The sequence below is a fragment of the Acomys minous genome (genome assembly GCF_964271855.1).
Source record: "Acomys minous genome assembly, chromosome: 9".
NCBI classification, from domain to species: Eukaryota; Metazoa; Chordata; class Mammalia; order Rodentia; family Muridae; genus Acomys; species Acomys minous.
The window spans coordinates 84,545,543-84,560,251 of NC_140490.1; the positions used below are offsets into that span (position 1 = coordinate 84,545,543).

General features: G+C 51.3%; 1 protein-coding gene across 11 annotated transcripts; it reads right to left on the reverse strand.

Moving 5' to 3' along the window:
• Positions 1–90: 90 nt before the first annotated feature.
• SH2D3A (SH2 domain containing 3A) lies at positions 91–13,671 on the reverse strand. 11 transcript variants are annotated; one of them, XM_084794354.1, is made up of 13 exons: positions 13,564–13,671; positions 11,985–12,123; positions 11,762–11,873; positions 9,732–9,959; positions 6,753–6,886; positions 5,063–5,412; positions 4,267–4,340; positions 3,124–3,599; positions 2,480–2,595; positions 2,146–2,320; positions 1,946–2,057; positions 1,296–1,481; positions 92–689 (listed from the first exon to the last, which is right to left on the reverse strand). In XM_084794354.1, the coding sequence occupies exons 5-13, from the start codon at positions 6,840–6,842 to the stop codon at positions 529–531; spliced, it is 1,740 nt and encodes a 579-aa protein (XP_084650480.1). In that variant the 5' UTR covers positions 6,843–6,886; positions 9,732–9,959; positions 11,762–11,873; positions 11,985–12,123; positions 13,564–13,671; the 3' UTR covers positions 92–528. The 11 variants fall into 11 exon arrangements, with proteins under 11 accessions (XP_084650483.1, XP_084650476.1, XP_084650480.1 ...); XM_084794349.1 differs by adding an exon at positions 12,177–12,275 and having other exon boundaries at positions 9,732–11,873; positions 11,985–12,084; positions 13,564–13,655; XM_084794352.1 differs by adding an exon at positions 12,177–12,243 and having other exon boundaries at positions 9,732–11,873; positions 11,985–12,084; positions 13,564–13,652.
• Between the last annotated feature and the right edge of the window lie 1,038 nt (positions 13,672–14,709).

Here is a 14,709-nt window from a genome sequence, read left to right on the forward strand (position 1 = left end):
AAAAAAAAAAAAGGTCCGGCGTGGTGGCGCAACGCAAGCCTTTAATCCCAGCACTTGGGAGGCAGAGGCAGAGGTAGGTGGATCACTGTGAGTTTAAGGTCATCCTGGTCTACAAAGCCCGTCCAGGAGAGCCATGGCAACACAGAGAAACTCTGTGCCTCACAGGGAATAAGTGGAGGTGAGCCTAATAGACTCCTTGTGCGTATTACCCATGCTTGTGACCTACCTTCTCTCTCACCAGTCCATTAAGCCTTCATTCTAGCCACTTTCCCTAGAGTGCACAGAGAGGTCAGGTGGTTTGCTAGAAGTCACACAGCATTTAAGAGGCAGAATCAGATTTGAACTGGGATACCGTATCTGTAAGATGTTTTTATTTTCAAAAGTAATACGTTCACCATGTGGCTGCTTTCTGAGTAACCCAGCTGCATCCTGGAGCGTGAGGGTAGGTCTCTGGATACTTGATTGGGCCTTTTGGTTAAAAAAGGAGGCAGCTTTTGCACCCAGTCTCTTGGCTGGGGGCTGGGCCCCTCAGCCACGCGGCTCTAGTTGTTGGGACAGGATGCTAAGGATGTGATGGAACTTCTGCCGGCGGTCGGTTCTGTTGGCCTGGGCCCCCTTGCTTCCCCAGAGTAGGCGGCGCAGGAAGCTGGTGGTCAAGGCCTCCCATAGTTCTGGGTTGGGCCTGAATCCTGTAGGCAGAGTCAGGTGCGTTGTGGGTGTGGCTCAGGCTCCTTCCATACCTACGGGTCTTTTAATGCTAGAGACTTTGACCATAGGAGCCATCGGGAAGTGCCTGGGCAGGGCCATGCTTGATCTCTGCAGGAGCGAGGGCAAGGTGCAGGACAACCACGAGGCACAAGGGTGGCCCATCTGGGTGCACAATGCTGCAGGGAGCCCTGCTTTAGGGGCTGCACCTGGAGGTGGGGTTGAAGGGCATGGCCACCCGTCTTGGCAAACCTTGGGCAGAGCCTGCCCTTTTGGAGGACAGGGACATCTAAGGTCTTAGAAATGACCCGGGATAAGGGTCTTAGAGAGATTAGGCTTGGCCCAGGTAGTTGGGAGGTGGGACTCTGACGGGTTAGGAGTCTCCAATGAAGCCAGATCTTCCCAGGCCAGAGGTTGGGGTTGAGACACCGTGGGTGTAGCTCTGCTGGGCGTAGCAGTTTCTTTTATAGTGGAGAGCAATATTTGGGGTTTACAATTAGGGTTAGACTCTCCTCCAGGGGTGTGGCCTCGCAGTTGTGTGGGACTTTGGAAAGCTTGGCCTTGGTGGCCTCCAAGCGGTCCTTGCTCACCTTGCAGGCGCCGGGCAGCGGCCCTGCGGAACCAGGGTGCATGGCGAGCCACCTGTCTGGCCCCAAGCAGGGTGCGCAGCAGAAGGTCACAGGACTCCTCCAGCGGCCCAGAGGTCTCCTCACCTTCCAGCAGGCGCACTGCCGGTGCCACGTGCGGCAAGGCCACCTCTCCTGGGTTGCAGGGTCCTGTGGGAAGGGCGGGATTTGGACTAGGGAAGCAAGGGCATAGGGCAGAGCCTAGGTGGGAACGAGGGCGTGGTCGAAGGCTAGGGGTGGAGGAGGCAGAGGAGGGCGGGGCGAAGTCAGGGACGGGCAGGGCCTAGGGTAGAAGCGGTGTTTAAGATTGAGGAAGTATTTAGTTAAAGAGGAGGGACCTAGGATGGGGCCAATCATAGGGCAAAGGAAGAGTCTAGGATCTAGAGCCGGGAAGAAGCCTAGGACGGAGCGAACAAATGGCAGAGGAGGAGGAGCCTAAGGCAAGGGGGTGGGGTGGGAAGGAGTCTGGGGCGCGGGCGGGAGGGAAGAGCGCGTAACACAGCAGGCTGCCTAGAGCAAGAAGCCAGAGCTGGGAAGTAGCCTGAGGCAGGTAACGGAGAGCTGGGTCAAAAACAGTCCTAGGCAGGCAAGATACAGCCCAGGTCCTCTCTCACCTGTACTTTCATCCAGAGCCCTCATCAGAGGCTTTAGCTCTTGTTCAAAGACCAGCGCAGCCTCCGTGTGGTTCCTTCGTAGATGACGCCAAGTGCTCTCTAACCTGGACACCTAGACACCAAGAGACAGGAGCCCCAACTAAACCCTCTTTTCTGTCACCTGCACCCAGGCTTCCTTCCCATCTCTGTTCCCAACACACCTGGGGCATAAGCAGGGCGCCCATGACCCCAGCCAGTCCCAGCAGGTCCCCTGTCGCTCCTGGCCTCAGCGCCAATGCTAGCTCCACCAGGCCTTTCAGAGCAGCTGTGCGCTCCTCCAGGGACCCCGAGCAACCCAGCACCGCTAGGGCTCCGGCCAAAGACAGCATCTCAATCCTATAGAGGTGGAATGCAAGGGTCTGGGGACAGTAGGAGAGTTTGTGATGGAAGGCGGGGGGGGGGGGGGGGGGGGGGGGAGTCGGTTGCCCAGCCCCCTCCATCACGGAGAACGTCAGTAGGAAACTGGTTAGGTAGTCACACGCTCCCATACCTCACCTCTCCAGCACCTCCAACCTCAGGTGATGGCCATGAGGAAGTGTGAGTAGTTCCAGACCAGAGGCGACGCCCATGGCACTCCGCTGACTCTTGGTCACCCCCAGTAGGCCTATAGCCTTGACAAGAGAACACAAAGTGAGGTGACACAGACTAAGGGTGCTGGCGATCCCTTGGAGCCTGCTTTCTGCTCCTCTAGTGAGCCATTTCTTCCCGTCTGAAACACTCCCTTCTGGAGGGAGCAGGGAAGGCTCCTAGGAAGAGAAGGGAATTAGCAAGGCTGGGGAAGCAGAGGGAACTTGGAAGTCTCAGAAGCTTACAAGGTTCACAAAATTCATACGTGATGAAAATTTCTGGAGCTGCCTGCAGGCTTTCATGAGTAGTTTTGCCCACACTGGTCTTAGGCTTTTTAAGTGATGGTGGCTGCCTTTGAGTCACCGGTGCTCCTATGAGTGGCCTCTCACTATTACTCCAGGAAGTAACCCCACAAATTCTCCAGTTCACTAAGCTAGACTCAGGGGGAAGTCATTTCCTTCTTCTGCCCACTGGGTGCCCTATCTATAGTGAGCAGAAATTTGTTTATGACTCCCCAGGAAAAGTCACAGATTAGCTCCTTGCTGAGGGGAGGACCCTAGCAGGTGACCCACCTGGCAGTCCACCAACAGCAGGTGCAGAGCAGTACTCCCAGGGTGGTGGGCCACAAACAAGTTCCGGAGGGTGCGCAGGACTGCAGGATCCAAGGGCCGATTATGGGGGCCCAGCAGGTGGGAAGTGTGGACAGGGGGACAAAATGAGACCTCAGCTTGTGGTCTTACGAAGCATCTGTCTCCCTCTTCTTCCTCTTCCTCCTCGGCTTCCCACCAATGGACCTCTGGCTCTGGGCAGCCTGGTCTGGGAGTTGTTCTCCGAGCACTGGGCACTCGGGGGAGGAGTTCACAATACGTTGGGGATTGTCCAGAGGCCAAGGAGGGTGTCCGGAGCGGCTTGGAGGGAGGCTTTGCGTGAAGTTGCCCATCAGAGGCTCTGAGGCTGTCTGTCACAGTTCTCAGGTGAGGTAGGGCCTTCAGCAGTGTGGGTTCACTGCCTGTGCGGTGCAGGGCACAGCCAAAAGTAGGGGGCGCTCCTGAGACAAGGAGGGATATGGGTGCGCTTAGAGAAGATGGCTGGGCCAGAGTGAGTGAAAATGAGACTTAAAAGGCTCTGGCTCTCCTGCTTCAGCTACTGGCTCAGCCCTGTAATTGAGGTCGCCCTCCTGCTCAACCTTTGCAACCGTGTGAGGGCAAACCTTCAACACTTGGGGGAGTGGTCTCAATTCCGAATACTACATTTTAAATTTGAGTGTGTGTGTGTGTGTTTGTGTGTGCATGTGTATAAGGGTGTCAGGGGAGAATATTACTTGTCCCTTATACATCATCCACTTAATTTTATTTGAGCAGGGTTTGTGTTACTGGCCTGGGCCTCCTGACTAGGTCAGGCTGGTGGGCCCCAGAGATCTTCCTGTCTCTACCTCCCCAGCCCTGTCCCCTTTTGAGAGAGGGTCTTAATGGACAGTGTAGGTTGCCTTGGATTAGAGCTCCTCCTGTCTTTGCCTCTCAAGCGGCTGGGCTGACAGGCCTAATGCATGCACACACTCGAATACACACTTATGACCCTGTGTCAGTATTAGCAGCCTCTCCACTGACCCGAGCAAGAAACCAAGGCCCCAAGAGGTAGATCCAGGGGCCTGAGCTCACTCAGGGGAGAGTGCCAGGGTCAATCTCTGAGCCACTGCCACCTCAGGAGCCCCTCACCTGCTCTGGCACCATCTTTGCGCCTTCCTGAATGGTCCAGATCTGCAGGCTCGCTGGAACTCCATTTCCTAGCCCTAGAGAACAAGAGGTACAAAGGGCTGTGGGTGCAGCCTGAGCAAAGAAAATGCCACCAGTATGTGTATATATATATATATATATATATAAAATATATATATATATTTATAAAATAGTATATATATATATAAAATAGATAAACTCTCACTATGTAATCTAGAGTGGCCTTGAACTGTAGAGGCTCTGGAGCGTTGTGATTGTAGGTGTTTATCACATTACTTGGCTCTATGAAGTATTTTTATTTTTATTATATATATATTGAGACAGGGTTTCTCTGTGTAGCCTTGGCTGTCCTGGACTTGCTTTGTAGACCAAGCTAGCCTTGAACTCACATCAATCCACCTGCCTCTACCACCAAACAATATCATCAACCTCCCAGCCACACAGGTGATATAGCATTTATTTTATTTTATTTCTTTTTAATTTAATTTTGTTTTGTTTTTCGAGACAGGGTTTCTCTATGATAGCCTTGGCTGTCCTTGACTCCCTTTGTAGGCCATGGCCTCAAACTCACAGAGATCCGCCTGCCTCTGCTGGGATTAAAGGCGTGCACCGCCACCACCGCCCCGGCAGGTGATGATAGCATTTTCTTAGACAAGATGTGGAGGCAGGAGGATCAGTAGTTCAGGGTCATCCTCCACCACACAGTGAGTTTGAGCCCAGCCTGGGTTACATGAGACCCTGTCTGAAATAATAAGACAGAAGAAGCCGCAGTGAGTACCTGAGAGGCCTGGTGGGAGCCAAGCTGTCTGTGAGCACAACCTCACTGAAGCTGCGTGTCAGCGGCCTCCGACGACTCACAGGTTTGGAGGCCACAGCTCCCGTGGCCTGGGACAGTGGGCGCCTGCTAGTCACGTAACTGCGGATGAGGGCGGACATACTGGCAAACCTCTCATCTTCTAGCTGAAAGAGGACCTGTGGGCGACCAGGCCTGGGGCGCAGTGCCACTTGGAACACCTCAAAATGTAGGGTCTTGCCTCGCCAACGGCAGGAGATTACAGGGCGGCCCCCACGGGACTCGGAGGCACGGACAAGGAAGTCGCCATCTTGTAGTAGAAGGGCTTCAGCTTCCTGAGGATGCAAAACAGGTGACCTGTGTCCAGATCCCTCCCCTCCCCCCACCACATAAAAGCCACTGAGTCAAGGGGTTCCACCCTGACTATGCCCCCAGCTCCTCCCTGGGAGATTCTAGGTGAGGCTCCACTCAGGACCACGTTAGAGAATTCTCAGCAAGGGTGGGGCGTGGGGTGGGAGGAGGCGGAGCAGGAGGAGGAGGAGGAGGAGGAGGAGGAGGAGGAGGAGGAGGAGGAGGAGGAGGAGGAGGCGGGCTTCACTCTTGAGAGCCACGCCCCCAGCCCCTCGCTTGAGAACTCTTCCTAGGTAGGGCCTCTACTCTTGAGCCATGCCCAAGACCCCATACTGGGGGATTCTGGGCCAGTGTTCCACTGCTGATCAAGACCCTAGAATTAATTAATTAGTTAATTAATTAATTATAGATAAACTCTCACTATGTAATCTAGGGTGGCCTTGAACTGTAGAGGCTCTGGAGCGTTGTGATTGTAGGTGTTTATCACATTACTTGGCTCTATGAAGTATTTATTTATTTATTTATTTATTTATTTATTTGTTTTTCGAGACAGGCTTTCTCTGTGTATGTAGCCTTAGCTGTCCTGGACTTGTTTTGTAGACCAGGCTGGCGTCGAACTCACAGCGATCCGCCTGCCTCTGCCTCCCCGAGTGCTGGGCTTAAAGGCGTGCGCCACCAGGCCTGGCTGAAGTATTTTTATTTTGACATGGTCACTCTACATAGCCCTGGCTGGTCTGGAACTTGCTTTATAGACCAGGCTGGCCTTTAACTCACAGAGATCTGCCTGTCTGAGTGCTGGGATTACAGGATATACCATCACAGCAAACTTTTGATCTCCATGCTATAGATTGGGAAACTGAGTTTCCGAGAAGTCAAGTACATGCACATAGCCCCATAGAATGTAAGTCGTAGGACCAGGATCTGGACCCAGAATGTCTGATTCCTCGGCAATCACTTAGTCTTCCCTTTGTCATAATTTTATTGTACGTTTCAGGGCTCTAGGGCTCCTGAGTCTATAACACTAAGTTGAAGATGAAGGCAAGGTGGCTCAACTTCAAAGGGAAATGCCAGGAGAGAGAGATAGGAGCTGAGTGGGAGGTAGACATTGGTGGCTCTGTCCAGTCTCCATTACCGTCCTCAACAGGAAAGGCAGACTCAGTACAGAGGCTGACAGCTCCCACTTATCTGTGCTCCAAGACTGTCCCTGGTCCTCCAGCCTACCCATTCCCAGCAGGCCCTGGCTCCAAGGTGCTCATCTAAGACAAATGGCTTCTCACACTGCAGTGGGAGAGCAGTGTTCCCACCAGGCCTGCAGGGTCCATACCTGTCGAGAGAGCTGGCCGTGGTACCAGGGCTGGTAGGCAAGGTCATCTTTATCCTGTGGTGCCTGCATGGATCTCTTGGTGGAGGACATTGGAGCTGAGCTCTGTGTAGTCACCCTGCCTCAGTCTTTCATATCTGTAAAATGGGAGCAGTGAGTCCTGCACACTGAGGGGCTGGGTATTACCCTTTCATTCTTATCTTACTTTTTAAAATTATTTTTTATTTTTTATTTTTTTACATAGGGCATCTCTATATAGCCCTGGATGTCCTGGAACTCTCTTTGTAGGCTAGGCTGGCCTCAAACTCACAGAGAATCTGCCTGCCTCTGTCTGTCTGTGTTTGTTGTTGTTTGGTTGGTTAGTTCTTTTCTGTTTGTTGTTGTTCTATTTTCCAGACAAGGTTTCTCTGTGTAGCCTCGGCTGTCCTGGACTCACTGTAGACCAGGCTGGCCTCGAACTCACACAAATCTGCCACCCCACCCCCACCCCCACCCCCAAGTGCTGGGATTACAGGCATGCGCCATCACGCCTGGTTCTCATCTTCCTTCTGAAAGTAGCGGTTCCATCCGTTCGTTCTGGCTTTGCTCTAGTCTGCTTTAACTGTCAACTTTACACAGCACAGAGTCACCTGGCAAGGGACTCTCAGGTGAGAGCTTGAGATCAGACTTAGCGGTGGGAGAAAGGGCACAGATGGCCTGTGGGGGCCACCACTCATTCCTTGAGAATGGGGCCCTAAGCTGTGTGAGGACACTGGCTGATGCAGGTCTATGCGCAAGGTGTGTTCCTGCCCTGACTTGCTTCAGTGATGGACTGTCACCTGGATGCTACACATTAAAGTCTGTCTTCTCCTAAGCTGCATTTGGTCAATGTTTTATCCCAGCAACAGATATGAAGCTGGATAGAGCAAGTGCATATTCAGTACAGAGAACAGTGGGGTTTCACCATGACATCTTCATACCCGTTGATAATATCTTTTGCTCATATTAACCCCATCACCCCCCCTATTAAAAATCTGTGTAGTGTGTGTGTGTGTGTGTGTGTGTGTGTGTGTGTGTGTGTGTGCATGTGCAGGTGTTTGCATCCTCATGCACGTGTTGAGGTCAGAGGAGGGTATTGGGTATCTATTGCTTACTCTCTGTCTTATTCTTTGAGGTGGAGTCCCTGAGTGAACCAGAAGATTGGCATTTTGGCTAGGCTGTCTGTCTCTGCCCTCCCAAGACTGGGCTTACCAGAATGTGTGGCCATGGGTGCTAGGACCATATATGCAAGCACTCTTTCCCACGGAATCACATCTCCAGCTCATTCCCCACAATATCTACACCCCCACTGTGCTGGGTCTATTTTACTTCTAAAAGTTCACCAGTTAATTTCATGCCATATATGTGCCCGTGTGTACATATAAGTACTTGATCATACATATTTTACATATAAGAGAAAACATGGTATCTGTTTTTCTGGGTCTGGCTTATTTGAAAAAACAACATGACAAATCTCCAGTTCCATCAGTTTTCCTGCAAATGACATTTTGTTCTTTATAATTGCATGATACTCCATTATATATAAACACCAGATTTCTCTTTTATTCCTCTCCAATTTTTTTTTTTGAGATAAACTTTCCTGTAGCCCAGGCTGGCCTTAAACTCCTGCTTCCACTTCCTGAGTGCTGAGGCACATGGACATCTATGCTGATTCTACACTGGGCCTTTGTGAAAAGTCCACATTATATCACAGCTCAAATGACACTACAGATGAGATAAACACACACACATATATCATGAATACGTACAATAAACAAGCAGTCCACACCCCCATTAGTATGCATGTATATATTATGTGTAATGTGGACACACACACACACACACACACACACACATATTTGAAACAGGGTCACACTGTATAACCCTTGCTGGCCTGGGACTGACTATATATTCCAAACTGGCCTGGAAATCATAGAGATTTGCCTGCATCTGCCTCCTGAGTGTTGGGATTAAAGATGTATGCCATTATGCTCAGTTAGTGTGTGTGTGTGTGTGTGTGTGTGTGTGTGTGTGTGTGTGTGTGTGTTGCTAGGCTTGAACCTAGGGCCTCCTAGGTGCCAGGCGGGTACACTGATGCTGAGCTGCCGGCTTCCCAGTCCTAAGTATCTCAATATTAAGAGTTTTGCTATGTTCACACTGGGGTTGAGCCAGGGTCCTGCTCATGACAAGCATGAATTCTGCCACTGGGCTACAGCTTCTAGCTCAGATGAGATAATTTTGTACGCAAATTAACATGATGCACTTATTTATAAATAAATACGTATTACATGTTGGCATAATGTTCTTGTGGATGGTGTTCTGTTTACCCTTTTTCATTCAAATGCTGATTTCTCTACCCTACTATCTGGATCGATCTGGACATTGCACCATGATGTTTATTCTAAGTATCTCCTGTCTCAAGTTTGTATAAACATGTCACCATTTGTTCTTTGTTTGGCCCAGAAAAGCCAACTAGCCAATGATGAGCAATAACAAAGAACAGGGTGGGACAGCTTGTTCTAGTGAGGAGAGGAGAAAGAGCAGGAAGGACAGGAGTGATGCACGTGAAGAGGACCGGGAAACACTAGGAGGAACGAGCTGGACCTAGGACATGAGTAAAATACAGGTATAAAGCGAGAAAATAGAACGGGAGGAAACTATACCATCTTGGAGGAATAGGATGGAGTAATTATTGCACAGCATTGTGCTTTAGTCTAATATTACTGCACAGCATTGTGCTTTAGTCTAATTAAATAGACCCTAGTCTCTCTGTGTGGTTATTTGGGTATAAAGCTGGTTAAAGAGTAAACTGCTGATTTTACTAAAATAACAATTCAATACAGAACATTAATAATCACTTCAACAACTGCATAAAGCCAAACGATATTCATTTGCCCTACTTTGCTTTATTTGTTGCTGTGAGAAAACACTGATCACAGCGACGTGTCGGGGGAGAGGATTCACCTGGGTTGCACTTCTGGACCACACTCCATCCCTGACTCAGGCAGGAACTCGGGGAGGAAGTGAAGCACAAAGCTGGAGAGAGGCCTCAGCAGCCAAAACCGCGGGCTGCTTTTGCAAAGGACCCGAGTTCAGATCCCAGCATCCACACTGCAACCCGCAACAGCCTGTAACTTCAGCTCCAGGAGATTCCACGACTTCTTCTGACATCGCAATCCTTACCTCCATCCCCTATATGTGGCATATATTCAGTCAAACACATTTACACACACACACACATACTCACACATTTATATATATGAAGCAGAAACCAAGTAGGTGCACTGGTGACTGGCTTGCTCACTGGCTCTCTGCTAGCTCCGTATACAGCCCAGGTTCACCTGCGCACCCACAGAGGGTTGATATACACACACATAGAGGAAAAACAACACACACACACACACACACACACACACACACACACACACACACGCTACAGTTATGTACATAAAAGCTGGCCATAAGCAACTTTTTTAGTTTAGTTACCATTATTTAAGTTGGGTATGGCTGAGTCCGTTGATAACCTCAGCACCCTAGGGGCTGAGCTATGTCAGAGTCTTTGACACCAAAACAGGAGCCCCATTGTAACACATTGTTATTAAGTCTCCATACCTTACAAGAATACATTTCAGTTTCCTAAACCTAATGTATCGTGCAAACCATGTCTTTCAACTTATGTTGAACTTGTAACCTCATGTTTGCCTTGCTAAGCTGCTGAGCACCTGTGGTCGCTCCCCTTCCAAAAGATGTGTTCTTACATTTATCTCCCCAACAGGCAGCCCTGAGACCCGAGCTTCCCCACCCTTCTATCCAGGGGCGAACAGCTAACTATCTCAACAGGTGTTTTCTATCAAACCCTAGCCCTTCCCCCATAAAAGGGACCCCAAAAGCCACTGAGGGGCTGCTCTCTGAAATCCCAAATTAATGTGAGGTAGCTGTCTGACCAATCTAAATAAAGCTTCCTTAATTAGACAGTCACAGAAACAGTCTTTTTCTCAGGTCTAACAAGTTGTAAGTCAAGGCTAGTCTGGACTACAGAGTGAGACCCAATCTGGGGGGGAAAAAAATCCAAACAGTAAAAATAAATTAGATTATATTGCTGGTGACATCTGTGGGCTCCTTGCCAAGATGTGAGGTGTTACGTATATAGTACTCTCCAGCAGAACATAACTTTTGTTTATTGTTTTGAGGGTCTCATGTAGCCCAGCCTGGCCTGGAATTCACTATATAGCCCAGGATGATTTTTGAATTCTTGATGCTCTTGTCTCCACCTCCCTAGTGCGGGGATGACAGGCCATCCCCTAGGCATCGAACCTACGGTCTCATGCATGCTAAGTAAGCCTCTGCTACTGAGTCACAGGCCTAGCCCTCCTGCACCATCCCATCTTCATTTAAAATTCAAACCTGGAGACTGTATGGTGTATGGGGGTGATTTTGTATCAACTTGACACAAGTTAGAGCCAACAGAGAGGAAAGCCCTTGATTGAGAAAATGCCTCCATGAGATGCAGCTGTCAGGCATTTTCTCAATTAGTGATCAGTGGGGGAGAGCCCAGCCCATGGTAGGTAGTGCCATCCTTGAGCTGGTGGTGCTGGGTTCAACAAGAAAGCAGGTTGAAGCCAGGCAGTGGTGACGCACACTTTTAATCCCCTAACTCGGGAGGCAGAGGCAGGCGGATCTCTGTGAGTTCGAGGCCAGCCTGGTCCACAGAGTTAGTTCCTGGAACAGCCATGGCTACACAGAGAAAGCCTGTCTCAAAAAACCAAACCAAACCAAGAGAGCAGACTGAGCGAGCCATGGGAAGCAAGGCAGTAAGCAGCACCCTCCATGGCCTCTGTATCAGCTCCTGCCTCCAGGGTCCAGCCCTTCTTGACTGAGCTCCTGTCCTGACTTCCTCCAATGATGGACTGTGACCTGGAAATGGAAGCAGAATAAACCCTTTCCTCCCCTCAACTTGCTTTTTGGTCATGGTGTTTTGTCGCATCAGTACAAACCCTGATCGGCAAATGGCAGTTTTACATTTTGAGTATCTTCTTGTATTGGGAACGCAGCTATTTTGTCAGTATATTATGATGAGATGTTTAGGTCTCAGACATTATTCCAAATCTGTCAGAAAAAAAAATCACCTTGGGTGGGAGGAAAGGCTGATTGGCCATCTGTTGATCTATCTAGGTACCCACCTACTCACTACGCATCTGTGTCTGTCTGTCTACTTACCTTCAGACTCCACCTTGGAGTCTTGGGAGTGTAGAAGTGACCCTGGCCTAGGTTGCAGAGAGGTAGGCAGCAGGATTCCTGCCTCCTGAGTCACCACTTCCTGGAAAGGGGGTGGAGCGCCCTCAGCTGAGACCTAAGCCTGGGAGGGGGTGAGGGTGGGGGAAGGAGAGAGAGGCTACGGGCTCTGCATACCTGAAGCCAGGTGTGCTCCATCTGGAACCTGCACACTTCCGGTTTGTCACCCGGGTGGGGCCCGCGCCTATGTCCAGGAACTTCAGGACTGACAAATTTCTGTTTTCTCCAGAAAGGGGCGGGGGAGGGGAATGTGTGTGTGTGTGGGGGGGGGGGCAGGCAAGGCAGGACGAAGCTCTGGTTCAAGTTTTGGGAGCTCAAGGAGGGCACAGGTCAGCCGCCGGTCAATGAAATCATCCTCTGGGTCTTTTGGGAGATAATTGATTTGGGTGGGGGAAGGGAACCAGAGATAGGCAAACTTGAAGTTTGTGAGTCTCCAGTGTCTGTGTACAGCGGCACACACATTCAGGGGTGCAGTCGCCAGCAGACACCCCACAGATGCAGGTGGAGTCTGGGGTCTCACCTTTAACACTGAGCTGATATCGATGATTTAAGACCTACTGTGTACCAGCCTGTCCTAGACCCTGGACCCCTAAGTACCCTATCGCCAGCTACAGCCAACAACCAACGGAAGAAAGAATAAGATAATTTCTAAGAGTCCGGGGTGCAAGTAATGAAACAGCAAGATTCGATAAGGAAGGCTAGAGGGACAGGGTTCTTTTTTTTTTTAAATTTAAATTTTATTGTGTGTAGCAGTGCCAAGGCTCGAGGTGGGGGTCAGAGGACAAGTCTGTGGACATGATTCTTTCCTTCCATCTTCTGGTAGGTTCCAAGGACGGAACTCAGGCTAGCGGGCTTTGAGGACAAGAGCTTTTATTAGTTAAGCCATCTCGTCAGCCTCGGGGCTGGTGGTCTTTAAGTATGAAAGGCCCTTTCTAGGAGGCGAGGGCCTGGGAGCTGAGACCTAGGTTTGGACTGAGGCAGGACAGCAAGGTTTTGGGATGCCTGGGTAGTGTGGTGGTGGGGTATAGCAAGTGGAGAGTAAGGAGGTTAGACGAGCTATTTTTGATGTTTCCACAGGACTAAGGTGCTGCTGTGAGGCAGGGGCGGGGGGCCGCAGAGACAGTGAAAGAAAAGGAGGCCAGGAGGGGAAACCACGCAGTAAGGAGCGCACCCGGTTTTAACCAGTGACCTCAGGCAAGTTTAGGAACGCAGTGGAGCCAGCCAAGGAGGGAGGGGCAGATCCGGATTTGCGAAGGCGCTCACGAAAGTGGAAGCCAAGAGTGTTTCCGCAAAGAGCAGGAAAACACGCTGGGAGCTGCGCGAAGGCCACTCAAGGCACACCCGGGTTTCCGGACACGCATGACGCGGGGCCACTCACTAGGAGACTTCTTCCGGCCCCCCGCAGACTCTCTCGGGTAGATCCTCGGGTTCTCCCTGAGAGCTGATGGCCCCACCCCGATCAGTAGGGACCCCTGGATCTTCCAAGGACCAGCCCTTCACTCACCTGGCTGGGTCTATAGGGGATCCGACAGGAGGCTCAGCGGGTGAAGAGGCCAGTGTCGACGCCTGAGCAAAGCCCAGCCTCTCCCGCCCTCACCTGGCTGGAGCCTAGCCCCCGCCCCTGGCCCCGCCCCTGCAGGCCCCGCCCATCGGGGGGGTCTTCTCCTGCAGGCCCCGCCTCCTAAGAAATCTCCCAGGCGCTCACCTGCCCCCCCCACCCTACGGAAACTGTGCCAGTAACCGCGCTCCCTAAAGGGACATACGTGTGTGTGTGTGTGTGTGTGTGTGTGTGTGTGTGTGTGTGTGTGTGTGTGTGTGTAACTCCTAGTGGCCCTTGCTCAAGGCCCGGCTCCTTAGACAGGCGCCCCGCCTCCTCACGGCCACGCCCCACTTAGTAGTGTGGTTTGGGAAACTAGACCGCTTCTTACTCTTTCCTTCTTTTCCTCCTCCCCATCCCCAGTTCCTTTATGGCATTCAGCTATGTATCCGAGGGTGACTTAGACTTCTGATCCTCCGGGCTCACACAGGTGTGTGCACCGCCAATATCTGGTTTAAATGGTGCCAGGAAAGGACACCCACCCATGGCCCCTCCCCCGGGACACTGCTTCGTGCACGCTGCGAGAGCGCTCTACCCGCAGAGCCCCAGCCTCAAGCTCTAGAGTGACTTTTACTGCATGCCACGTATCCGTAGGATCTCACCGAGTTGAGGCATCCCACCAAATCCCCAGGGGTCCTGGTCAGTTCAGGGCAGCCCTGGGGGATGTGGCTCAAACCTGCAGCTTCCTCCAGGCCCGCTCCCCACACCGCCCCAGATTTGGAGTTGAGAAACTCGCGGGAAAAAGCGATAGCCTCCACCAAAGATGGCATCAGGCTGGAGTTTGGGACAGAGGGGACGGTTTCTCAGGGGCTCCATCCTGGTGCTGGAGGTGGGTTAGAGGAAGTTGGGGGTTGGGACTCCCCGGCAAGAGAGGCAAAGGGCAGGTTGGTTCAAAGCTCTTTTGTAAGTCTTTGTCAGTGGCAGGGGTTCAGTGGGTGGAGCACGGGCCCAACAAGCACTTGGCTTCCAGGACCAGCACAGAATAAACGAGATGTACACCTGTCATTACCGTACTCGGGAGGAGGTGGAGGCAGGAGGATCTGGAATTTTACT